The 27,757-nt window shown below is 37.9% G+C and overlaps 2 protein-coding genes across 3 annotated transcripts in view; one reads left to right on the plus strand and one right to left on the minus strand.

The window, feature by feature from the left end:
* Positions 1 to 5,660, plus strand: part of stxbp1a (syntaxin binding protein 1a) — a 38,875-nt gene extending 33,215 nt beyond the window's left edge. Inside the window, 1 exon segment of the mRNA XM_051878755.1 lies at positions 3,994 to 5,660. Coding sequence (XP_051734715.1) covers positions 3,994 to 4,076 — 83 coding nt within the window. The 3' untranslated portion in view covers positions 4,077 to 5,660.
* A 586-nt stretch (positions 5,661 to 6,246) lies between these two features.
* Positions 6,247 to 27,573, minus strand: akna (AT-hook transcription factor). Of its 2 annotated transcripts, none has more exons than XM_051878703.1 (24): positions 26,599 to 27,573; positions 21,732 to 22,083; positions 21,343 to 21,511; positions 20,305 to 21,187; positions 19,658 to 19,961; positions 17,865 to 17,939; positions 15,459 to 15,615; positions 14,676 to 14,803; positions 14,455 to 14,514; positions 14,242 to 14,360; positions 13,987 to 14,152; positions 13,715 to 13,884; positions 13,467 to 13,634; positions 12,781 to 13,027; positions 12,579 to 12,682; positions 11,953 to 12,242; positions 11,107 to 11,263; positions 9,089 to 9,259; positions 8,856 to 8,986; positions 8,529 to 8,657; positions 8,341 to 8,433; positions 8,154 to 8,243; positions 7,878 to 8,028; positions 6,247 to 7,708 (listed from the first exon to the last, which is right to left on the minus strand). In XM_051878703.1, exons 2-24 carry the CDS (start codon positions 21,915 to 21,917, stop codon positions 7,444 to 7,446), a joined length of 4,413 nt encoding a protein of 1,470 aa, XP_051734663.1. In that variant the 5' UTR covers positions 21,918 to 22,083; positions 26,599 to 27,573; the 3' UTR covers positions 6,247 to 7,443. The 2 variants fall into 2 exon arrangements, with proteins under 2 accessions (XP_051734663.1, XP_051734662.1); XM_051878702.1 differs by having other exon boundaries at positions 8,341 to 8,436; positions 26,599 to 27,569.
* Between the last annotated feature and the right edge of the window lie 184 nt (positions 27,574 to 27,757).

The raw sequence follows: 27,757 nt of genomic DNA on the forward strand, positions 1-27,757 counted from the left end.
TTTGCGCCTTTAATTCAATGGAGCCTTCATTTGCCCTCCCAAATATCATTAATTTTAAAGCTTCATTCTCCCGCAGATTTAATCTACCCTCAAGACTCACCATATTCCGATTATTTCTAAATAACAATCCAAGGCAATCACTCATATTAACTTTGTTTTGTTTTTTCCAACTATAGAGAGGTAATTGGTTTGATGCTGGATGCCAATTCCAGGATAATTTGGTTTTGCTTTTAATCTAGTTCCTCAATCTACCTCACATCACGTCTACATGACCAAGTGCCGTCTGCAAAGAATATATGTTAAAATTGCTTCTGCAAGAGAGCGACTGGCTCTTTTCTTTCTGAATAATTCTTCTGCAGATGCCAAAGCTTGAAATGTAGCTGTGTTCTTCAGATATGCTTTAGCACTAACGCTTCCCCCAAACACTAACCTCTTAAACTAACTAGTTTGGGCCCTTGCTATGTCATGCCTCAGGTCTGTTTCTGCATTCAAAAAAATATTTAGTAAATAGTTGATTATAAAGCTGACCACATCAGATATCATAATCAATCATTGAAATTTATAGTTCATGACTGATACTTCAAAATGGATGTTTTAAACAAGTTTAGCAACACTTTATATTACAGCACTGTACAACCCAAATTACGGAAAATGTTGGGACGTTTTTAAATTTGAATAAAATGAAAACTAAAAAGACTTTCAAATCACATGAGCCAATATTTTATTCACAATAGAACATAGATAACATAATTGTTTAAACTGAGAAATTTTACAATTTTATGCACAAAATTAGCTTATTTCAAAATAGTTGGGACAGGGGCATGTTTACCATGGTGTAGCATCTCCTCTTCTTTTCAAAATGTCTGGGCATCGAGGTTATGAGTTTTCTGGAGTTTTGGTGTTGGAATTTGGTCCCATTCTTGCCTGATATAAGTTTCCAGCTGCTGAAGAGTTCATGGTCATCTTTGACGTATTTTTCGTTTAATGATGCGCCAAATGTTCTCTGTAGGTGAAAGATCTGGACTGCAACCAGGCCAATTCAGCACCCGGACTCTTCTATGACGAAGCCATGCTGTTGTAATAGCTGCAATATGTGGTTTTGCATTGTCCTGCTGAAATACACAAGGCCTTCCCTGAAATAGACGTTGTCTGGAAACCTTTATATACCTTTCAGCATCATAGTGCCTTCCAAAACATGCAAGCTGCCCATACCGTATGCACTTATGCACCCCCATACCATCAGAGATGCTGGCTTTTAAAACTGAAAGCTGATAACACGCTGGAAGGTCTCCCTCCTCTTCAGCCCGGAGGACACAGCATCCGTGATTTCCAACAAGAATGTGAAATTTGGACTCGTCTGACCATAGAACATTTTTCCACTTTGAAACAGTCCATTTTAATGAGCCTTGGCCCACAGGACACGAGGGCACTTCTGGCCCATGTTCACATATGGCTTCCTTTTTGCATGATAGAGCTTTAGTTGGCATCTGCAGATGGCACGGCGGATTGTGTTTACCGACTGGTTTCTGGAAGTATTCCTGGGCCCATTTAGTAATGTCATTGACACAACCATGCCGTCAAAGTGATGCAGTGTCTTCTGAGGCATCCATGGGCATCCAATAAAGGTCTTCAGCCTTGTCCCTTACGCAGAGATTTCTCCAGTTTCTCTGAATCTTTTGATGATGTTATGCACTGTAGATGATGAGATTTGCAAAGCCTTTGCAATTTGACGTTGAGGAACACTGTTTTTAAAGTATTCCACAATCTTTTTTACGCACTCTTTCACAGCTCTGCCCATCTTTACTTCTGAGAGACTCTGCCTCTCTAAGACATCCCTTTTATAGCTAATCATGTTACAGACCTGCAATCAATTAACTTTATTAGTTGTTAGATGTTCTCCCACCTGAATCTTGTCAAACTTTCTTGCTTTTTCAGCCATTTGTTGTCCCCCGTGCCAACTTTTTTGAGACCTGTAGCAGGCATCAAATTTGAATGAGCTCATTTAGTGGATAAAAGTGTAAACTTTCTCTGTTTAAACATTTGTTATATTATCTATGTTCTATGTGAATAAAATATTGGCTCATGTGATTTGAAAGTCTTTTAGTTTTCATTTTATTCAAATTTAAAAAACATCCCAACATTTGGGTTTTATTTCCTGTGCAGGCTTGTGGTTACATTGTGTTATAATGACCCACTGTAACTTGTATAAAACTTACACATTAGTCGTCTTTGCTCTTTAAGGAATGTTCTGGGTTCCTTATTTCCTCTTCAAATTTGAAAATTAGTCAAATTGTTTTGACTAATTGGCATATTCCTTTAACGCAACAGAGAGTAAATATAACGTTTATAAGCCAACAAATGCACACAAATGAGGTCCTGTAATTACAAGTGTCCTTTCTATATACCTTTACTGACTAAACCATTGTACAAGAATGATCATTAATCAACCCTATCAAGGATACCATCATTCTAAGTGTCAGCCTGCTAAAGCTATATCCCTTTTAATTCCCCCTTTTCTGTTGGTTTTTCGTGTTCGTAAATGATCACACCATATGCAGTATGCCAGTCCTAACCATACTGCAACATGAAACACTTCTTGACTGTTCCAGCCATTACCGAACAATAATATGGTTTGTTTTCATGGATCTTTAGTTTAGACCCGTTCATCTAGTTGAAGAGCTACAAATCACATTGTGTATCTGATTAGCAATTAGCCAAATCTGCATGTTTGCATTGGATAATATAAGTTAGTTGTATGTTCAAAGCTGTAGCGTGCCACCTACACATTCAGTTCTGCTCTTTCAATCTAAGTAACCCTTGCTGAATGTAAAAGTGATGTTACTCTCATTATCAATTGATCTTTTTATTGCATTGCAGTGTGAACATGCAGCTTTGCTAAAAAATATTGTAGTTTAACAGGGAGTAGTAGAATAAACATTTGTTCCACAGGGCACCAAAAAATCAAAAAATTATTTCAGTGGGTTTAGGGTACCCCTGTGCACAAATGTTTTGGATAGTTTGAACTTAGAGTATCTGTAATGTGGTAGAAATGCGTCTTCAGCTAAATATCTGATCAAATTTCGTTCTTACCCTTTTTTGTATAATATTTTTAGATTCAAAGCAATATATATACACACACACACATACACACTACTGTTCATATGGGTCTCTAAGATTTTTTAAATGTTTTTGAAAGAAGTCTCTTTTGCTCACCAAGGCTGCATTTATTGGTCAAAAACCAGAGTAAAAACAGTAATATTGTGAAATACTATTACAATAAAAAAAAAAAAAGTATTCCATTTTAATATATTTTAAGGTATTTTTATGGTCACTTTAGACATTCTGTTGACTATAAGTAACACTGCACCTACATGTCAACTTAACTAAGTATTAGTAGTCTGTTGTAGACAGGGTTCGGGTTAGTAGAACAAGTTTGCGTACTTGCAGAGCTACTAGTTAGTAGAATCTCTAAGTGGACCATCAAAATAAAGTGTTACCTATTTTAAAATGTAATTTATTCCATTGACAGCAAAGCTGATTTTTCAGCATCCATTACTCCAGTCTTCAGTGTCACATGATCCTTCAGAAATCATTCTTATATGCTGATTTGCTGCTCAAGAAAGTTTTCTTATTATCATCAATATTGAAAATGGTTGTGCTGCTATTTTTTGGGGAAACCATGATGCATTTTTTCAGGATTATTTGATGAATAGAAAGTTCCAGTTGCATTTATTTGAAATACATTTTTTTTTGGTAACAATGTAAAGTTTTATTGTCCCTTTTGATCAATTTTATGCATCCTTGCTGAATAAGAATATTCATTTCTTTTTTTAAAAAAAATCTTTGACACCAAACGGTAGCGTATATTATGTGTGCGTCTATAGATCGATGGATAGATAGCTGAAAACCACATTTTTACAGTTAATCTAAAGTATGTGTACAAATGTTTAAATTTTTCCTCTTTGTTTCTCTCCTCGGTGCTCATCTATGCAGGTTCAACCCATATCGTCGCCCCCACCCAGCTTCTGGACGCTCTCAAGGCTATGAACAAACCCGACGAGGAGCAGACGAGCTAAAATCACAACTTCCTCCCCCCCAACCCCATCGCCCAGTTACCCTCTCCCTCCTTCATCTGTCGCCCTGTAAATCTCACCCGCTCCTATATAAATTGTGTATGCATCTTGCTTGAGAGAAAAAAAAAAAAAAAAAAAAAATAGATTGGTGACAAGATAAAAAGATATTCTATAAATTTATATATATATATATATAAATATATATATAATGTTGAAATAAAAGAATCATTGCAAGTATTCTTCTGTTTTACAATGGATGCAAATGATTAAACTGTCAAACTGAGTTTTCATTATTAATTGCCATTTAAAACCTGAAAGTACCAAATGTAATATTGTATGTTATGGAACCTGCTAGAATGTGTAATGGTAGATCACTTTTTGTATTCGTTCCTTATTTAACTCTGTGTTCTTTTTTTTTTTTTTTTTTCTTTTTAAATGGCTTAAAAGTGGTTGGGGAGGGACTGGTTTATATGCAAATAGACCAGTGAGGTAAAATGATGCATATCACTTCCTGCGCTGAAGGCTAAACTGCCGCCCAGTTTAGATGCTTGGGTTTAATTGTTGTCTCATTTTAGATGTGCATGCCATGGATGCTACTATGTGGCCCTTTTGACATGTTTGAAAACATTGAAAAATAAAAGTTAAAACATGTTAAGATGTGTAAAAATGAACATTGAGCATCTTTTGGGACTCCAGTGATGAAGAGGGAGGCCAAAGGAGTAACAGATCAAAGCCTCAAGCTGTAAAAGTGAAAGAGACACTGTACATAGATGGCGAACGTCACCCCTCCTTCAGTCGCGATTCCGGAGTATTTACTCTCCATATCCTTTTCACGTCTCCTTCTACAGAGACCTCATGATTTAGTGTGAAGAAGGCCGTTGCTTGCAAATGTTTAAGGAATTCAAAAAAGGGCCAGTTGTATTTCAGTATTGTATCTCGTCCGATTAAGTCTTATCATTGGTTAGTAAACAATGTTTAACCGGGACATGCACTGAGTAATGTGTTGTTGTATATGCCATATGTTACTGTTTTTTCGTCTCACTGTTAACTGGTGAAAATTTCTGACTGTGAAGTAGTAAAACTTTCCTTTGCCAATGTGAAGCCCACTGTGTTCGTGACGTATTAGCTGTAGCTGTAGTGATAAACTGGGAAAAAAATAGGTAATATCTATCTTTTGTTTGACCGTCTGGTAGTTTCTTTCTGATGCAATGTTATATCTTCCACTGGCGAATGGCTTTGCAACAAAACGCAACCCCCCCTTTTAACGTTTTAGTTTCCGTTAACTCTACTCTGTTCTGGCAGAAAGGTTGTATATTGCACTACGCGTTTTCTGTGACGCTTCTATGGTTCTCTTTTTGTTGTTTTTGTTTAAATTATTTCCTTATTTTGGGTGTCGACTGGATTTATTTCTATTACATTTATTTTTCAGAGAATATCAATAAATAACCTAGTCTGTCTTAAACCTGTTGATCTTACTGGGATTCTATGTTTGCGAGTGTTGAAGCACAAACTAAAGTATACTTCATGTGTACCGATGTAGTAAGGCTGTCTAATAAATTGGCTTCCATTACAAATATGGAATCAGTATATTTTTTGTGATGTGCTCCGTATGTGACTTCCTCTGTGCACCCCTAGACTATGATTTATAACAGGGTTCCCAAAACATGGTGTGACCTGGGCCACTGTTCTGGAAGAAGATTGGCTCAAAATCCCTTGTATCTGTAATTCCCGAAACGAACTGATGCTATATTGGCCACAAAAGGAGACCCTATACACCAATACTAATAAATTGTGGTGGTCTAAAACCAGGTGTTTCAGTTTCATTGACCAACCCCTGTATATAAAAAGTATATATACACATGTTATTATTAATAAAAATTAATTTTATTAATTACAGGTCTGGTAATGGCTACCTGTTATTTCCAGGTTTTCCATGACTGTGGGAACCCCATTACATTGAACAAAATGTTGTGGCAGGGACTATTTGGTTATCCACCAACCTTGATCACTGGATTCTGAATGCATGATACACTAGCTGGCTTTCAACTCAGATTTCTCTCCATACAAACACCTGCAGCATATCAAGAGAAATGGAGGCATGAAAAATCCAGTTTGTTACCTTGAGAAACACATGATCAAATAGCTGTAATGAAAAACAGTAGCACGACACAAGTCAAATGTAGAATCATTTATAGTAGTAAATAAAGTATAAAAGTACAACTCTATAAATATAAAACAGATTTTTTTAAAAAAAGCACTACCAGAGAGTCAATAAATTTGCTTGACTGGGTGATGCCCAAAACAAGCAGCACTAAAAAGACATTCACCCAAGAAAACTATATAAAATATAGTAACAATCAATATCTCACAACCTAATAAAACAGAAAAAATTATGCACATAACTATCCATTATTTGTTGGTCTTTTCACATTGACCTCAATGCTGCTACAAACTCTTGTGAGACTCAAGGAATGCTGGATTATATACACTGAACTAGTAAATTAAAAACAGTTATCCAGTTTGAAATTTGGAAATTCCAGGTAAACAAATACAGCACAAAAGTACTGTAATATAAATAAAAACGCAATCACCCACCAACTTTTAGAGCAGCACTGTACTTATTTTCCCCCCATTAGAAAGGATAAAGATTTAAAAACCTGTCACTGACAGATTTTTAAAAAACAAAACTGGTTCACATTCATACTGTGACAGTAACCTTTCTTGTATGTTAAAAGAAATAGAAATCTACCACACTATGGAATTAAAAAGCTTAACAATGACATTATCTGGACTTGCCAGAATAAAGGTCTACTACAGTGGACCCAAAAGCCTTTGGACATTTAAACCACACTTACGTTTTTTAATTATATAACAAAATATAAATCCAACTGGTATCTGTAAAATAATGGATGTCATCAAGTTCTACTAATGTTTGGAAACCACAATGTATCCACATATCTTCATCTTCACTCATTTAACAGTACATTTATTGTTTTTTTCCATTTTTTTAGTTAACAATAAAAAACAATATTTCTTGTATTTTTTGCTTTCTAATGCAATGATATGCATATATCTTTAAGTGTGGATTAAGTTTCCAAACATTTTTGAGGTCACTGTATATACAAACGTATTAATTTAGCTGCCATAATGCAGCTATCAATCTCTAAAAGTCACCTGAGACATTTCACATTTTCCACCATGCATGTCTGCATGTCATCAGTCACACTGCTACGAGAAAGAGTTGTTTTATGTAAACTAATAAAAACAAACACACATCACTTTCTTTATGTGACACAGCTGAGAAATGTACTTTGTACATTATGTATGTCACTTTGGATAAACGCGTCTGCTAAATGAACAACTGCTGGTGTCAGTAGGTGCAGGATGTGGTGAGGAAGCTACTGCTGTGCAGCCCTGAGGCCAGAGAATGAGCCATGCGATGCGAGACCTCTCTCATGTTTCTAGCTGCTGTGAGGGCACGGGTCAGAGAGCTGTTCAGAGGGAGCTGCTGATGGTCCACAGAGAGAGAGCGTCTGCGATGACCTCTGACCCCTGACTTCTTATCTCTGGCGGGGCTTGCTGAGACATTAGAGGGTTGTGAGTAGGCCTGTGTCGTCACAGGGCTGGAGAAGTAACTGCAGGAAAATGACACGGAATGATCAGTCTGTTGTAGACAGTTATAGCAAAGGGGTTAGTTGTTACTTACAAGGTAACGCAAGGTCATTTCTTTGGGCTAAATCAGACTAACAGAACTAAATTTCACATTATTTATATAAATTTATATAATATTTATATACTACTCACAGAGTTGAAGGATAGATGGGCACACATGGGATAACTGGAACACCTCCCTGCAATGTGGGGGGAGGAGCTAATGTCACGTTCATGCCTCGTCTGTCCCTCTGTATGGATCTGATTGGAGTCCCTCTGGGGCTGGAGACTGGCTCCTGATTGGCTAAATAACCACACATGAGAGTCAACATGATTCTTGGTGATATTAGGGGAATATTTTGACAAAAGTATTTCACATCTTCAGGACGAATTGTATAAAATTAGTTTATACATAATGAAGTGCCAAACCTGGTTGAGAGGCTCTTAATGAACCACACAATGGGCAGTGGCTACAGGAAGGTTGCGTGAGACGTGGAGAGCTCCTGCTCCTCATTGGACCTTTAATTAATAGTGTAGAGGACAGGCGGATAGTTCATGAAATGGTAATCTCAGTAAGTTTCAGATCCCATTATAATGATGGAGGGAGAATGCTTACGTGTCGAGGTACTAGTGCGATCTGATGTGCAGTGTGGACAGGTCGGTTCTGTTCCTCGGCTCATTTCCATTTCATCGCTATTATCGGATCTGCCTGCTGATGTTCAATTAAAATGATCACAATTGTTCTTGATCACCATATCAAAACCTGGTCATCTGTGTTAAGTTATAACAAAGATCTTTTCTTACAGGTACTGTCCTCTTTGTGGCGTTCAAATCCTCTGGTTTGTCTTCTTCCTCTTGATGTCATAGGGGACATCAGGACATGTCTTATTGTTGATGGTCTTGGCTCAGACTGGACATGCTCAGAATCAGTTGCTGCAGCAGGGTTAATAAGGAGCATGGTGAAAAAGTAATATAAATCTATGAGAGCATGAATGATTCAAACTTGGCATCCAAGTGTTTTGTCATTCAGGACCATTAAGAAAATCTCTTGGTATCCATATCTTACAACAAAGCCATGTGCCACATTTATTCTACATTGACTTTGAAAGATTTGCATGTAGCTGAACATACTCAGATCAGTGTCAGGCCGATGTCGAGGTAATGATGCTGATCTTTGCCTCAGGGTGGGTCTTGGTGAGTTTCCTCTCTCTTTTTCTCCATTCCTCCTTCTCTCTGTCTGCCTTCTCGTCCTCTCTGAAGACCTAATAAGACAAGGAACATGTCAAACCCTTTGAAGTTATAACACATCTGACTATTAACTACAAGTTTCAGGCAACATATATAATATTTGATGGTCTAATTACCTTAAATGAAGCCACTGTGGTGTTATGGTCTGTGGGTGTGCGTGGTCTCTGGTGTCTTCTGTGGCAGAAGGGGGCGCTCTAACAGGACTAGCAGGTTTGGAGAGTCTCAGATTTCCCTCTAGTCTCTCCTTCAGTCGGTTCACTTCTTGCTGTAGAGATTCAAGAGCCTCTCTGAAACATATAGAATGCATAAAAGGCATTTTTTGTAGTTTGAAGAGGGAACAAAACAGATGAAACTCAATTAAAATCAGATTGTTAAAATCAACATCTCCATCCGGAGTTCCAATTTCGATGTGGGTTTTTTATCATTCATCATGTGACAGGTTTATACACAAGATGTTGTGACAAATGAAAACAGTGCATTTTTTGGGAAGTCTTGATTGGTACACTACAAGGTTGTCAAAAGTACCGTCTTCGGTACTGAAATTTTAAAAATGTTATGATACCAGTGTTTCCCCCTAGCATTTTGAGTGCTGTTGAGTGGATTCTTAAACTCCTCTAATTGGCCGTTGTTTACACGCTCAACAGATATGTCTGTGACTGGCTACAATGATCAATGCTTCAAAAACATGTTTTGAAAGCAGGCGTTTGAAAGCGTTGTTTGAAAGTGTTTCAAAACAGGCGTCTATCAGCGGATCCCTGATATATCCGCTGATAGACGCCTGCTTTCAAACTTTCCCATGTTTTCCCGTATCTGTTTAAGCGCTTGGTGAAGAGCATCAAAGATGTCTATTTACATGTTTTTGAAGTGTTTATCATTGTAGCCAATCACAGACATATGTGTTGAGCGTGTAAACACAACGGCCAATCAGATGTGTTTAAAATCCGCTCAAAATGCAAGGGGAAACGCTGGTATCGTCACATTTTTAAAATTTCAGAAATGACTTGGTACCGAAGTTGGTACTTTTGACAACCATAGTACAGTACTATTCAAATGTTTTTTTTTGTTGTTGTTATTTTTATTCAACAAGGACACAATAAATTGATAAAATATAACAGTACAAGACGTTTGTAAATGTTACAAATTATTTCTATTTCAAATAAATGCTGCTTTGGACCTTCTGTCCATCAAAGAATCTTAGAAAAAAAAAAAAAAAAAAGTATCATGGTTTCCACAAAACTGTAAAACAGCACAACTGTTTTCAAAATTTATTATAATAAGAAATGTTTCTTGAGCAGCAAATCAACATATTAGAATGATTTCTGAAGGATCATGTGACACTGAAGACTGGAGTATGGCTGCTGAAAATTCAGCTTTGCCATGACAGGAATAAATTACATTTTAAAATATACATCAGTATAAAAGAGTTATTTCAAATTGTGATAATATTTCACAATAATACTTTTTACACTATTTTTGATCAAATAAATGCAGCCTTGGTAAGCAGAAGAGACTTAATTCAAGCTTCATTAAAAAAAATTGTACCGACCCCAAACTTTTGATCAGTAGTGTACATTGAGAGTGTAAAAGACCACAGAGCATGTCAAATATTTCCCTTCACAAACAATTTGAAGTTAGTAAGCCAAGTGTCCTCTTCAAAAGTCATGTGGGTCAAGTGGTCATTATAAGCTCTAGTTCAGTTCAGATCAACACAGGGTTTAGAAATAACCATTCCAGTAAGAACTCAAAAGAGCATTACAGGTCCTGTCAGAAGTGGGTGTGTGGATGTGGGTAGGAATATTTCAACCATCAAAAACACATACAGTGTTACTGTTTTATTAATAGCTAATGGTGACTAATGCTGGTTTCTTGATGTGGAGCATGGAGAATACATACCAGCACAATCTTCAGCTAGTCTATTTGAGAGACAAACTCCTGCTGAATCAAAGGAAGGAAAGAATGAAAATGAAATCTAATTATCCAGATTGAACTCTGGCTGCAGTGAAGTGAAAAATGATTTTATAGAGACCACTTAATACCACTGGAGTTTTTCCCAGAACATCCTGGCTCAAAAGAGCAGCCATACATCTCTGCTCGTTTGTGCTGCAGTGGCCATGTCAGCCTTTAGGAAACTCACTGGTGATTTGTTAGCTGAACGGAACTTTGGGCTTCGAGGTGGTCGCTGCGGTGATAAGGCACATAGAGGGAGGGGCTTCTGTGAGAGCTGAGCTGCAGACTGGCTGGTTGTGGGTATTGGCCATCCTGTGCTTTTTCCTCCCCTGATAAGAAATGGACTGAGAAAAGATGGATAAAAGCAGGATGAACAAAAATTCAAGACCAGAATCAAAGAGATTGAATGGCAGAAAGAGTATTTCAATGACGTGTTCAACTATCAGCATTATTCAAGAAATTATCATTTTTTCATGGTAATGCTTTAAAAATCATTATATATATATATATAACAACATTTATTATACCAGGTTAATGTTAAATTATATACTATTGTTAATTTACATTAAAAATAAATTAACTACTGATAATTTATAAAACTTAACATGTTACAAATGCATTAGTATATAGAAATTAACATTGACCTTAAAGGGATAGTTCACCCAAAAATGAAAATTATTCCATGATTTACTCACCCTCAAGCTATCTTGTGTATATGACTATCTTCTTTCAGACGAACACAATCAGAGAAATATTTAAAAATTCTAAAGATTTTGAAGCCCCCAAAAATGCATCCATCCATCATAAAAATAATCCACAAGGCTCCAGGGGGTTCATATACACCTATCCATTTAACCTGTCTTCATTAATGCTGTAAAAGTTTTAGCTCATCTAATTCATTTAGAGTTACCATTTATTATGATTTCATATTAGAGAGAAACCTAACCCTATAAATACAAATGGACTTCTGGAAGTGAGAAAAAAAACTTTTACATGCTTTTTATATGAAATGTATTCAAAAGGTGACACCCACCATGATCACTCCCACGATCTGACTGGCTGGTCAAGCTGCTCGGCCAGGGCGGGATGGTTCTATTAGGCCAATGAAGGGAGATTGATGGAGAAAGGCTGGAAGAAGAACACCTTTCCTCCCCTCCTCTCCTCCTAACAGGACCCGTGCATCCTCCAGATGTGCTGAGGTGTTCTCCTGGGGTATTCGGAGAGGGTTGGGAGGCAGAGGTGGAGACGACAAAAGGCTGCCCAGAAGGAGGAGCAGACTCTGGTCTTTCTGTGTTCTTCATGTGCAGGCCAGACGGCGTGGAACTGGAGAAGATATCAGAAAAATATAAAGGCGTAAAAATTCCCTAAGATAGCAAAAACATTTAACTAGAATTTAAATAAAATTTGAGTGTTTTTGCTAGTTTAATGGGACTTTTTCTCCCATTTTATGATCAATTCGGGTGGAAAATAAGTTACTTAAAGTCACTTAAAAAGTAAAAACACCTCTCCTCATGTCATAGCACAATTAGTACAGGATGAGTTATAGTGATGCTGGCCTTACTAAGCACCATGACTGCTTAATAGTTCACTGTTTACTTATCTAATTAAGGGTCACAGGATCAAATTCGAAGTGCTCTACAGAGTGAAGGCGCTTCATACCTCACCACTGCCCTCTGCTGGAGAGGACTGTGTACTGCGGGAGTAAGCTGACTGCTCTCAGAGCCCATAAAGCCACTGTCTGTTTCTGGAGACATGACCCCATCCTGCAGTGTCAGAAATATATGTAGAACTCATATTAAAACTCTATTATTTATGCACATCCTTCAAATATGATATACAGCGTTGTTCATCAGTCACTGACCAGAGGGGACGCTTTGACAGTCTTGGCCTTTGCTTTCAAGCCCATAGTTCTGGGCTCTGCACTCTCTGCCAGGCTGGTTAGGCTACTGCTTTGAGTTTTCCTGCTTCCTGCCATTTTCCTCTCCCTGCCCTGTTGCCCTGGCAACACTGAGGAGCGGCAAAGAGCCTCTGGGTGAGTTTCCATAGAGTCACACACCTGTGACCTAACAGATGGGCTGGAGGGTGGGACACAATCTGCTGCTGGCTGCCTAAAGAAAGAGAGAATGGAGAGATGAATGAGACAGCAAACAGCCAGGTGTTGATAATGGTGCAGTGCGGATTGAACTGCTGTTACCCTCAATTATCTTTCAAAACCTGATAACAACATACAGCTGATGTTTAGATCACAAACACAGAAGTATTCTCATTACATCTGTGTCAATTACCTTCATTTATATCACTGAATTAGAATAAGCTGATAGAATGTGAGGGTTTCTAAAATGGGTGGGGCTTAGCAGCCAAGATGTTCTCTAATTGGTCAGATACGATAGTTAAGTACGATAGTTTTCTCAAATTGGTTAGCATGGCCCAATCACAGTAATGACTGGATAATGAAATATTATATAACATTCTTTGGAAATCATTTTTTGCAGTGCATCTGTGAATATGATGTACTGTAATATTATGCGAAATAGGGTCAGGACTCACCGCTGAGCAGATTTTGTCATCTCGCTCTCATTAATAGTCCTGTGTCGTTGTCTGACCGTTGTGCTTTTTTTCCCAGAAGGAACAGAGTCTCCAAAATCCAGCAAGTCACAGCTCTTTAAAGTCACAGCTTGGTCCAGCATCCCAGGGAGCTCTTTAAAACTCTGATAACTGAGTAAGAAAACAATGAGCGATAGAGTCTGGCATGTAAAGCTGTTTTTTCTTATATATGAGGGTCAAAGGTCACTCACCAGTCCAAGAGGTTACTGAAGTCTTTCTCCACATGCTGGTGTTTGTCATAGAGTGGATGAAGAACAAATGGGAGGATCTCCTCTTCCTCTCTGTCTGCATCACTCTCTCCGCTAACTGAACTGACCTCCACACCAACACAAGCCTCAGGATGGACAGCTGACAGTGGGCTCTGAGAAAGAATGGAGGAGAAAATCTGTCATTTTCTGTCCTCTATATCTGTGAGCTAATGGCATCAGAAGTTAGTGAGGTTTCGAGGTTAAGTTTGAGGCACCTCAGGTAAAGGTTCAGTCTCCAGCATGGACACAGAGAGCACATCTGAAGGAGGAAGCGGGGTTAAAGTAGGCTCAGAAATGGGTTGATTCCGTTCTGCTTGCTCCAGCCACTCCTTTATCTCATCCAATCGCATCCCTGACCTGAAGATCTGACCTTCTAGGTCCCTGTGTCACACACAAACACACAGGATGAATATTCTGTACGTACTATAAACCAGTGGCACAGCAGGAAGTAAAAATGAAGCACATGCTACCTGTCTGTGTCAAAGGTGACATGCCCGCCTTGTCGCTGCTGCAGCATCTGATACTGGGCTCGTGCATCTAGGTAAGCCCTCTCAAGAGACTCTTGCCCCTGTGCCAGTGTGGAGAGACCCTGTAGAGGACTCAGACTGAGTTAATCTGACTTCAAAACCCTTGTTTTGTTTTTTTTTGTTTTCTGTTTTTTTTTTTTTAAAGCATAATCATACCGTTATCTGTTCACAGGCCTTGAGCTTCCCATTCTTTAGAAGTGCCTCAAAAGCATCAACCTAAACAAGCAAAAAAAAAAGAAAAAAAGGTTGATCTAGGATTCAGTGCACTGCTGTTAAAATAACAAAATGCCAGCTAATCTGAATTATTTTTTTCTTGAGTTTGACATAATGATGGTGAGGTTAAAAGATCCAAATAGGTTTTTCTTAAAGTTAGTTACCTGTAGCTGAAATCTCTGAGTCTGTTTGGTCAGAGTCTCTGTTAGATGGTCTGCTGTGAGAGGTCCAGACCTCCTCAAACTGAGGGAGCTCACAGAGGAAGGGCGAGTTACTGTTTTTCTGGAGTTTTCTGCAATGTCAAAAAAAAAAAATACATTTTGTAATGATTGAACAAACTTATTCAGTTTGACTGCAAAACAAATTTAAAAGAGTCCTTATGTCCATAGCTCATTAGTCAGCTAGAAAAAAATAACTCTAGAGAGGAGCATTTTGCTAAATATATGCACTTATATTCATTATAATTTTACAAATCATTATAATTTTCCTTATTTAATGTATTTTTGTTATTACAGTCACCGTTTAAATGTTTATATTTCAACAATGTTTTATAAGAAACATAACTATCATTAAAAAAATTGATATAAAAACTCCCTTAATTTGTTGAAGACTAAAAATGTTTTTACGGTTAAAATTTTCAAATACATCTGATGAATTAATTTATTATTAAATAAACGTTATTTTTGGTTTTTGGTTAAATGATAACTTTAGTTTCAGTTTTCTAAAAATATTCATTTCAGTGCATAATATGTAGAAAATATGTACTTCTGTTTGATTGTTGATAGTGTGATTTTTGTATACACTATAGACCTTATGCGCCAGAGAAACAAGTGTTTTGTTTTGTATTTCCATCATGTTATCGAAATACAAACCGCTGAAAAGGGGCGGGGCTACATAAGGTCTATACAAGTACACAGTTTCAAAGTGGTGTTGTCAGTGTGGTGTACCGGAGCCATTCTTCTGCTGGGTGAGGCTAGCAGATCCTGCGCTGAACTCTGCCCTCTGTGCTTGAGGAAAACTGAGGGTTATGACCTTTGACCCTTCCTGAATAACACCTGACAAGATAGCTGTACTGGGCTTTGCGGGTTCAGAACGGAGACCCACCTGAAAACAAACAGCACATAGACAACAACCATGAGTAGACAAGGGCTACTTTGAACAAAAACGAAGGAGAAATCAGCAACTGTATGAGTGAAAATCTACTTTGACAATAATCCAAGACTATGAGCCCATTTCTATACATAACGCCTGGTAAAGAGTCCTATGTAAACACAATTATGTCCCCTCTATGCTGTACTATAAAATCTCTCTAAATCCATATTTACATGGTATACTGTACCTTTAGGAGGTAAAAAGTTACATGTGGAGAAAAAAAATTTGTGTTTATATTAAATTAATTTCTGGTTGAGGTGTTCGCAATCTCTGGTCTGGATCTGTGGTACAATAATTGGTGATCTCAGTTTCCCAGCATAAAGTGGGAAGAACACAACAAGGACTTTCGCCACCCATTGTGTAGACGCTAAGACCATCAGAGAAATACGGCCCTGACTTGCCTGCCCACGTGACAGACCCCTCAGATTTACTGCAGACTAGTGGCTGAACCACAAATGAGAATGGAGGAGACTCATGTACTGTACAATAAAGGGCTCATAAAACAGGCCATTTAATGAGTGTTTTCCACTGCTGCACTTACTGATAAGACACTGGATAGAGAAATACAGTGAAAACACAATGTGAAAAGGCTGATATTAATGCACCTTACACACAGACACAGACACACACACTCGTGACCTAGGTGTTATTGTGAAGAAATGGGTTTGCATGCTGCCTTAAATCTAATGGAGGCCGAACGACTGTCCCCACATGATAAACCCCTGAGACACTAAATCACACTAAACATAACCTCAACATGACCCTTCAATGTTATTACCTCAATAACCTATTACCCCGATTTTCGACCCCAATTTTTATTATTACTGGATCAATACCAGAAGTAGACCATCAGATGTCAATTAACAGTTTTACCAGCCTATGCTTTAAGCCTATGCTTTTTTACATAGGGGTGGGCGAAAGCAGCATTATTTATTAATTGTTTATAATTTATTAATTCTCTTCTTTTTCGTTTGACAATGGCAGAACAATCACCAGTAGGAAAATGTGACAGTGTTAGCAATGGAAACTAAAGGAGCCAGGTATACAGAGAATTTACAGAGGACGCACCCTGTTTTCTAACAAACTCTTCATTTTTTTTGTCTGAATGGAAAGGCCATTTCCTAATCATGCAACTTCTACAGTTTTATCATTGATCTCCCATACCTATTTCTACACTCTAAGAAACCACAACTAAGTCACTAAGAATTATAGTGAATCAAACCGGTCTTTCTCAAGCTGTTGTTTCTGTTAAAGCTGAAGCAGATGGCCAGGGCATGTGGGGGAAGAACTTAATGAGCATTAGAGAAAATGCAGCTGGAGATGCAAAACCGAACAGAGAAATGGCCTAAAATTATTGACCTAAATAGTTGCCAACATTGCTCTGTAAAAACAGTGAAAGGTTAAGTACTGCTGAAATGAGTTTAGATGAGGTTGCAACGTGTAACGCTGACCTCTTATGTAACAGCAAAGGTAAACGTGACATCACAGCCTGTTTTAATCCTGGCTCAGGCCCAGATTTGTTTCAGGTCACTTTGTCAACTTGTTTAGGTGACACTGTTCAATGTTTATTAACTGTTTTCAACACTGAGGCAATGTATGATTTTATCAGACACATAAAATAGAGCTCATTTTATCAAAACAAATGAGAACGATAATAATGATAATGCCATTTAGGCTGTAAAATTATTTCAATAGTCATTTTTTTGTAGATAATGTGTTGCATTGAATTCCTTTTAAAGGAAATAAATATTTTCATTTGCATACATTCACCCATATAATATTAAGTATGCAGATAATTTAACAATTAATAATGCTTTTGTATGTACACTGCTTATTGGCTCAGTTTGTTTGTTTGCTCATATTTCTCTGAAAGGGTTTGTGTCCTCCAAGGTAAACCCTCTCGGCAGGCTTTTTTATTTGAGGAAAAACATCACAATTAAAAAGAGCCCTCAGTTTGAAAATGAGCCTGTGCTTCTGTACGGCCATGCTGCTAAACGGAGGGCTGTCACAAAAGAGATTCTGAATTTATATTGTGTTGACTCAGCCTGAGGAGTCTAAAAATAGCTCTCGTCAACATCAGAGCAGACGGAGAAAGGAGACAGGCCTGCTGATATGAGGGAGAGCACTGCACTGAATTCACATCAACCTTCAAATGAAGAAGAAAAAAGCACAAAACCATAAATACAGTCTGTGAAGCCAACCTTTGCTTCAAGGCGAAGTCGATCGATAGTATTTTCAGCTTCTGCATACTTGGTAAGCAGCCTGTTATAGTCCTCCTGCAAGAATAAGTGAGAGGAAAAAATAAGGGGCTTCATGTTTCATATACTTCCCTATTTAATGTAGTATGTTATGGTTTAAAATGTTTGCATGTTGTGGCATTCGGTTTCATATACATACACAGCATACACTACCGTTCAAAAGTTTAGGTTCGGTAAGATTTAGTCTAAAAAAAAAAAAAAAATTAAAACTTCCACTTGTTTCCAACTCTGTGATGCTTCTGAAGTCTGTACAGAGATGCAAACAAGCTGTTTAAACTGGATGTGTCAAAGTGAATATTCTTTCACTCTTCCATTTGTCCTGCTGTTGACAGACTCAAGTGTGTGAAGTACGTCAGAAACCGAACACGCATCTGTATATTTGCTTTTGACGCTCGCATCCAGTGTAAGCAAATGTCAGCCGTTAAGCAACTGAATGCCAGTGGGCAGGGCTTATGGTGCGATGATGTATAACTATTCATTGATGTCTTGCTCTGGAGGCAGTCATATGCAAACATATTTGCCTGTATGACGCCACAAATCCTGCAATATCAAAATGAGCTGTTTTTGGAGCTTGATTAAATAAATGCTCTCTTTATAATGAGGAGTACATTTTAAAGGGATAATTCACCCAAAAATGAAAATTATCCCATGATTTACTCACCCTCAAGCCATCCTAGGTGTATATGACTTTCTTCTTTCAGACGAACACAATAGGAGTTATATTAAAAATTATACTGACTCTTCCCAGCTTTATAATGGTAGTGAATGGTGCTCCTGATTTTGAAGTACAAAAAAGTGCATCCATCCATCATAAAAGATATCCACACAGCTCCAGGGGGTTAATAAAGGCCTTCTGAAGCAAAGCGATGTTTTTTTTTTTTTAAGAAAAATATCCATATTTAAAACTTCATAAACTAAAATAAATAGCTTCCAACAGACAATCGTACTCATACTGCACGAGTTGACTTGCGCCACAAGAGTAACCCCTGTATGTATGACGTGATGTATGACGTAGGATGTAGGAGTATCATAAGCTTAGACGCCTCTCGTGGTTCAAACAAATAGGCCTGTGCAACAAACTCAAGCTCCTCTTCTCTTATATCGAAAACCTCTGACATTTCTCTTTAAAAATTCTTGTGTTTTAGACTTCGAATTTGTGACCAGTGTTTTGTTTGGCTCTGTCCTCTGTGCTTCCTTGTTCGTCATTGCGCCATGTGTCTGGTCCGATTTACTCTTCCACTGTTACTTGATTTGCGTAGGCTGTCTGCCGGAAGCTAGTTATTTTAGTTTTTATAGATTTTATAGAGCCTTTATTAACCCCCGGAGCCGTGTGGATATCTTTTATGATGGATAGATGCACTTTTTTAAACTTCAAAATCAGGAGCCCCATTCACTACCACTACTGCTTGGAAGAGCCAGGATATTTTTTAATATAACTCCAATTTTGCTCGTCTGAAAGAAGATTGTCATATACACCTAGGATTGCTTAAGGGTAAGTAAATCATGGGATAATTTTCATTTTTGGGTGAACTATCCCTTTAAGTTATTAAACTTACACTATGTTTTAGTGGTACAAAGACCTTTTATATGCCAAAAGATCAAGGCAAATTTGATTTCTCATGTCATGACCCCTTTTAAAAAAAATCTTACTAACCCCAAACTTTTGAACGTTACTATACAGTGTGCAGTATACTAGAATTTCATTCTGAACAGTGTGTTCACTCCTCTTTAATTACCTGTAGCTGCTGCACCAGTGTGCTGGCCTGCTGGGGGCAGCGGAACTCCTCTGGTACTTTACTGTTCAGGCGCTTGTGGGTCCCATTGGTGGAGGGACTTACTGGAGACCCATCAGAGCTGCTCAACAGGACCTCTCTCACAATCTCAGCAGGGGATTTGAACACGACAGGAAGATCTGAGTGTGAAGTGCTATCATGAGGTGGTCTACGACTTTTAGGAGGTCTGTATCCACTATTTTTCGGGAAATGAACCCTTGGCTCCACTTTGGAGAAATCAGGTAAAGGGTGACTCAGCTGTCCTTTCCTAAGAATATATACACAGCAATAATCGATACAGAAATAATGTTAAATTTGAATTAAATGTACAGTATGGACTTGTCACATTATAGTACCTTTTGCAAAAATGTTTTAAATTCCACAAAAATTTATACTTTAGAACAATACAACAAATTACATTTTCAAAGTGTTTTTTAAATAAATAAATAAATATACATTTAATAAATGTACATATATTTTTATTATTTTCATTATTTTTAATATTATTTGCAGAGAAACTTATATTACATACTGATCAAGGAACAGATCATGGGTCAAATTATTGGGTCAACATTTTATCATGAATTTGTGTTCGTCCATTTTCATCTCACCTGATGTCATCTGGATCAGTGTGAGAGGTTTTGGAGGTCCTGTGGCTCTTCATTGCTGAAGATCGGTGAGATGTAGGAGGTGGCGAGTGCTCTAAGGGGGAGACGCTTGCTTTAGAAATGCACCGTGCAGGAATGGAAACCTGATCGTCACAGGAAGCAGGGTTTGTTTTTCTGGGAGAGGGTGTCGGAGGCTGCAGGTTGTGGTTGGGACTGTGTAACCTTCTTTCTAATTTTTCTCCTCTCGTACTATCTTGGTGCATTTTTCCCAGTCTAATCACAGGGCTTCTTGGTGAAGCTTGAGGTGTGATCTTGTGTTTAATCTCCTCCCCCTTTGATCTATCCATGTGGTATGTTTTAGGGGCAGGACTCTGGTAAGTGCTAAGAGATGACTCTGCCCTAACGTCTAGCTCTGGAAATGTCTCAGCTTCAATACCACAGTTATTCATCAGTTCTTCTGAGGACAAATGGGGAAAACTGAAGGGATCAGAAGTGTTTCTAAAGGAACAATGCGAGTCTGTGAGAAATTGCCCATTGGTTTCCTTGAGTTCCTCACAATCACTTTGCTCAGAAAGCTCTGGGATTCCTGAAATTGGAATGTTTTGGGGGATCTCAGTCATTTCGTGATTGAAATCAAAGCTCTTCACCCTTCCAAACATAGATGCCATCTCTTCTGCGACAGGAAATGTTTGATCCATGAATCTCTGAGCATCTTCACATGTGTCCTTCTCTTCTGTCTCCTCATCAGTCATGTCTAACGCTGTGTCTCTCTTTGGGAAAGAGTTTAATTTGTGCTTGTGGATTGTTGGGCTCCCTGTACCATCCTCATCATCAGTCCAATCTTCCAACAAAACACTCTGGTCATCATCTACTCTGTGTTCTTCCTCTAAAAAAAAATTATTTGATGAATAAAAAAGTTTATCCTTTAGAATATAAACTATTTATCCCTTTTGACAAAAGTAAAATCATTTCACTACACAATTACTATAGTTTTATGCTATTAAACTCAGCTGCGGATGTTTAAACGAACTGAGCCCTTACGCAGAGATGCAGAGCAGCAGTTGTCTCCAGTGGCATGAGAGAGCGGCTCAGAGTCCAGCAGCTCACTCAGGTGATAGCTTATCTCCTCTAGCACAGGTGGAGGCCCGTGCTCAGGCTCGGGGGTCTTCACGTCCCACAACAGGTCCTCTGCAATCTCCTCCTCTCTTCCCTGATTTAGAGAATCATGATATGCATATTAAACAGTTAAGCACCATTATTTTAAGAGATAGGGCATATAAATGGATGAGAAATCTTTCTAATTAAATGCATTTGTCCTCTGACAAGCGTTTTAAGTGTAATGAGACTCTTCTGATGAAGAATCCTGGTGAGCCTGCTCTAAATGACCAATAAATGGGCAGATATCAGTCAACCATCTCTGATGTCCTCACCTCCTGCTGCCCTTGACTCTCTGCCAGACCAATGATGCCGTTCTCATCCATCTGGCTTTGGAAGTCCTCATCAAGTTCTTCATCCCAGCTGAAGTCCGACCCCTCCGGGCTTGAGGGAGAGAAGTACGCTGGGGCTGGTGTCCACACCAGAACCCCTGCAGTGGTACCACCTCTGCTCCGCTTCATTACCTGGCTCTTTATAGCTCTTTTATTCCACTTTGAGCTCCTGTACCACCCGCACGTCCTCCACACCGACACTGAGGTCTTCTCTCATGGTTGACCAATTACGAATGTTTTTATGAACAGGCTGCATAATGTCTACTTATAGGTCATCAAGATGTTTTAACACAATCTGAAAAACAAAAAAATAGCAAGTTTTTTTCCCCCATTTTCATTGAATGATTGATGCTTTACTTTTCATGCTCTTCTGAGATATAAAACAGTGTTAAAAGGATAGTTCACCCAAAAATGAAAATTGTCATCATTTAGGCCCAGTTTACAACTGGTAGTAAGATGCATTTTGGTCGATTGGATTACAAGTGGACGACGCTAAATACAGCCGTAAACGAGGTCTAAAACGTTTTGAGCTTGTCCACTTTCGACCACTTTCACCCAAGACCGCCTTCTCTCCACATACTGACCTAATGTGTAAACATTATGGGAAGCACGCTAGCCAGATGGGATTTAAACTTTGTCGGCTGAAGACCCAAGTTTGGTTTGAAGACAAAAAAAAAAAAAAAAAAAAATGTACCAAGCACAATGTTCTCTCACCATTCCTGATTTCTAACAGGCACTTATCGCGTTCGGCCGGTCTTGTGGTTATCAGAGCAAAAACATAAAAAAACAAACAAAACAAAAGCTGCTACTCTCCACGTGTTTTACCATCGTCTACCGTGAGCGTTCATATGTAACTTGCATGAGCAATCATTAGATTGAAAGATCTGAAAAAGCCCATACATTTACCCGCCCATAGACCCTCCCCTTGAAGAAATCAGGACAGAAGTGGTCGAAAGTGGACAAAAGAGACAGATTAAAACACCAGGTGTAAAGTCTCTTGGTCGTCTATGAGTATTTACCTGTAAGAGTTTCTTTGTTCTACAAAAGATGATATTTTGAAGAATGTTGGTAACCAAACAGTTGACTTCTATAGTATGAAAAAAAAAAATAATATGGTCAATGGGCCAGAAAATCTCTTCTAACCCTAACCCTTTAGAAAAACCTGAGAGTGAGTAAATGATGACATACTTAGAATTTTTAGATTTAACTATCCCTTTAAGAACAAAAGCACAAACTAATTTAATTATCAAAGATAAATAACTGAAACCCATTCAAGTTGGAAAAAGAGGTGACTAAAGAGAACCGTTCTTAGTGAACATACCCTTAAGCATCTGTGTAATTCCGTACAATAGTCTAATTAATGCTGTCATTCATGTACTGTAGCTCAGTGTTAATGATGAAAGGATACACAAAGTCTGTAAAGACTGCTCTCAAGTGGAACCACAAAACATCTGAATAAATAATGTAGCTCTTCACCTGCTTCATAAGCCCTGAAAGAGAGCAACCAAGTGTAAATGTAAAAACAGCAGATATATATTTTGTCTTAAAGGTGAAGTGTCTATTTTTTTGATAATCAAATACTTGTCCACTAAAATGCAAAAATACTATTCAATCTGAAGTTGCAGGTAAATACCTTTATAACCCTATCTGCTTATTTAATTTGTGTACAGTACATACATTTTGACATCAAGGCTGGGAAAAAAAAAAAAAAAGATTTTTGTGTTTTCATTCTTGAGAAGCAAGTTCAACACCTGGGCTGCATCCGAAATTGCATACTCTTTTGAGTAGGTACTTATTTTGAATAAGTAATTACTTCTCGACCACTAAAAAGTATGTTTTATATAGTATGAATGAAATCTCGACATACTACATTCACCACGTTGCCCTTATCACATGACCTACCAGCGTCGCGCCACTGCCATTCTCGCGTTACTTATTTGAAAAAGTAACATTTTATTGTAAATTTAAAAGTAATGCATTACTTTACTAGTTACTTGAAAAAAGTAATTCACGTAACACACATTACTTGTAATGCTTTACCCCAACACCGTTTATAATGTTACGAAAGATTTCTATTTCAAATAAATGCTGTTCTATTGAACTTTCTATTCGTGAAATCCTGAAAAATTATCATGATTTCCACAAAAATATTAAGCATGCAGCACAACCATTTTCAACACTGATAATAAGAAATGTTTCTTGAGCACCAAATCAGTGCTGAAGAAGTAAAATGTGAAAAAAAGATAACATTTAATAATTGCATAATCAAAATGAGAGCTTCACTTTCGTTTTATTGATGCTTTTTTTTTACTTTGGTAAAACAATAAGCATACAACAGTCTGGGAGGTGAATGGTGTGTGGTGTTCCTTAATCTAGAAAACAACCCACAACCTTCACAGGGCCCTTGGTTGCCATGGTGACCACACAACAACAATCTCTGCCATGCGCTCCCGGCCAAAGGCATCAAAGCATCATTCTAAGAACAGCCAATCAGCATTCAGAACATTGCTTCATGGCTAAGATGAACAGCTGGGGAAGAACTTTCCTTCTGATCTTATAAGAAAAGCACTGTTCCATTTTCTTTCTAGACTAAATTTGGTTTGCAAGCCTTTAAATTGTGACTGCCACATTTGGAGAATAGCGGAGCATACTTGTCATTTTTAAAATCAAAAGAATGGCATTAGGTTTAAGATACAGACTAGTCATAATCTGAGAAATAATGGCAAAGTGACCCTGAAAAGACACACATTCTTGCAGTTTTTTCATAAACTACAAGAATGGATAACTCATGTCGTCATGTCCTGTGTGTATCAGACCTGTTTGTGTGGGTGAAACTTTTGTTTGTTGCAAGCAACTATTCCACAGAGACTGTAGCAATCTGTCAGCATCCTCCGCCAGCGTGCACACAAATGTACTCGCCGAGGGAGTCTGCTAATCTCCTGAGTGCACTGCGTTCTGCAGCATACGTTAATTAACCGCTTGTCTAGATCTCTGCCATCCATTCAGCGAGCCTGTGGTGAGCTCAGCCAAAAGCAACACGTATCCTATATATATAGATCATTCACTGTTACTGCACTTAATAGGCTACATAACAGTGGCCACACACACAGCGCTGAACAGGATTAACAAGACGAACAGTGAGCCCTAAAGCTCCTTATGGGCCGAGAAGATCTACAGTGTCTGAGGAAGAATAACTGTGTTGTGATCAGACAGGCCACATGATCAACTCCAATGTCAGTGCAATGAAATGAATGTGCCACTTTCAAACCTTGAGCATCTCTTTTGGGTTTGACCATCATTTGAAAAAGACATTATTAGCACAAAAAGACCTGACCACAGCCTAGAAAGTATCATTTTCCATTTCTGACACATAAGATCTGTAAGCAGATTCTAGCTCAAATTTTAGCTTTTTGAATATAGGCTTAATAATATATGAATATTATATAATAAATATAAATAAAATCTAAATATAATATTAGGCTACATTAAATGCTAATAATTAAACAATAATCACAGCATATATCACATAACAATTACACAATAATCATAAATGTTGTTTATAATAGTTTTATATAAGGTTTATTGTCACACAATACAACTACTGTCACTACTTCATGTCACGTAAACTTGCATTTACGGTTTCATAACTTGTATTTACTTAAAGGGTTAGTTCACCCAAAAATGAAAACAATGTCATTTATTACTCACCCTCATGCCGTTCCACACCCATAAGACCTTCGTTAATCTTCGGAACGCAAATTAAGATATTTTTGTTGAAATCCGATGGATCAGTGAGGCCTGCATAGCCAGCAATGACACTTCCTCTCTCAAGATCCATTAATGTACTAAAAACATATTTAAATCAGTTTATGTGAGTACGGTGGTTCAATATTAATATTATAAAGCGACGAGAATATTTTTGGTGCGCCAAAAAACCAAAATAACGACATATAGTGATGGTCATTTTCAAAACACTGCTTCATGAAGATTCGGAGCGTTATGAATCAGCGGTTCGGAGCGCCAAAGTCACGTGATTTCAGCAGTTTGACAGTTTGACACACGATCCGAATCATGATTCGACACGCTGATTCATAACGCTCCGAAGCTTCATGAAGCAGAAACCGGCCATCACTATATAAGTCGTTATTTTGTTTTTTTAGCGCACCAAAAATATTCTCGTCACTTTATAATATTAATACGGAACCACTGTACTCACATGAACTGATTTAAATATGTTTTAAGTACATTGATGGACCTTGAGAGAGGAAAAGTCATTGCTGGCTATGCAGGCCTCACTGAGCCATCGGATTTCAACAAAAATATCTTAATTTGCGTTCCGAAGAAACGAAGGTCTTACGGGTGTGGAACGGCATGAGGGTAAGTAATAAATTACATTATTTTCATTTTTGGGTGAACTAACCCTTTAATTACCCTGCTTTATTTTGCATTTCATGTTAGTTACGACAAAAAGTTAATAAAGCAAATCCCAAGGCAATTTATATGGGATTTATATTTCATCATTCTGTCTGTATAGCAAGTGACAAAATTAGGCTAATAAACATATACAGCTTCTTTTTGTTGATATATATATGTTTCTGTCTAGTTAAGAGTGGAATACATTTTTACAACTTGAATAACGAGCAGGAGGAGGTTTAACCTGTTGATCAAGAGCAAAAGCCCTTTAAAAAGTTGCAAACATGCACGCTATTCAGCCATCTCTAACACTGTTCTTTGAGACATGCAATCTGTTATTATGGACTTTAATTAACAAGCAAAGTTCCACTGACTGTAGTATTTTAAGATTCCTTACCTTGAGTATTTAAAAACAGCGCTCTTCATGTGAAAACATGAACTTCAGACTGTTGCCTTGAGAACAGCACCCAAACTAACACCACCAACCCGTCCCTCCATCACCAAGCGACGAGGCAAACATGGACTTCTCACCTTCTTCTTGACAAATGCACGTTCACTCAAGCTTTCATGTCCCTTTTACTTTTGTTTTGCTTCAGCTCGCGCGAGCCAAAATCTCTGTAACTCACTCCACGCGACTAGTTTTATTTCACTTCATACCTAAATATTCAAGTACAAACCGAAGGCTGAAAGGTTTTTGTACTCTGGAGTGGAAAACATTGTCTTTAATTTCAGGAAAAAAATCCCAAAAAGCTACAACAAAGACGCCGGATTAATTAATTTTCAGCATTAAAACTAAGAAGAGCAGACGTTGGTTTGAGGGCGGGGCTTCGTTGTCAAAGTCAACAGAACGCTGGATTGGGAGTTTTGATTGGCTCAACAGGGAAAAGGGCGGGGTTAAAAGACAAACTATTCATATAGTCCACATAACAGCATCTGAAACTAAGAGATAGTCTCTCTCTTTGGGATGTCCTCATGTGACCCTATAATGATAGAGCAACAAGCTTATTTTTATAGACATAAAACAACGCACTGCTAATAGTTTTTTTTTTTTTTTTGCGTGTGTGTGATACCGTTATCAGCCACATGATGGAGCCATATAACGGCTTTTTAAACTGTGTAGATCTGTAGCTGTCAGTAGAGGAAATATTCCCACACATTCTAAACATGTATCATGACTACAGTATTCTTGAAGCACCAATAAATACCATTGTGAAAGAATATGGTAAACATAGACAGTAGACCTATACGTCAAAGTACCATAGTATTACCATCCATCATTGAATTTTTTTATTCATATGGCAATAATCTAGCATTTTTATTTATTGATACATTCTTAATCTCACTCGGATGTTGTACTTTTTACTTATTTCAATTTATTTTCAACAAACACATGCTAGACAAAAAATAGAGACCTATATGCAAAATGAAGCCTGCAATCAATTATTTCCCCATGTTTTATTCATCCAGCCATACGCTATATGGTTAATGAGGCTTTCTGTTTGCGTTGTACACCTCTAATGGTTTTTCTCTGTGCTTTGACACCTAATGAATGAGAA

The sequence above is a fragment of the Ctenopharyngodon idella genome, chromosome 21, assembly GCF_019924925.1.
Source record: "Ctenopharyngodon idella isolate HZGC_01 chromosome 21, HZGC01, whole genome shotgun sequence".
Taxonomy (NCBI): domain Eukaryota; kingdom Metazoa; phylum Chordata; class Actinopteri; order Cypriniformes; family Xenocyprididae; genus Ctenopharyngodon; species Ctenopharyngodon idella.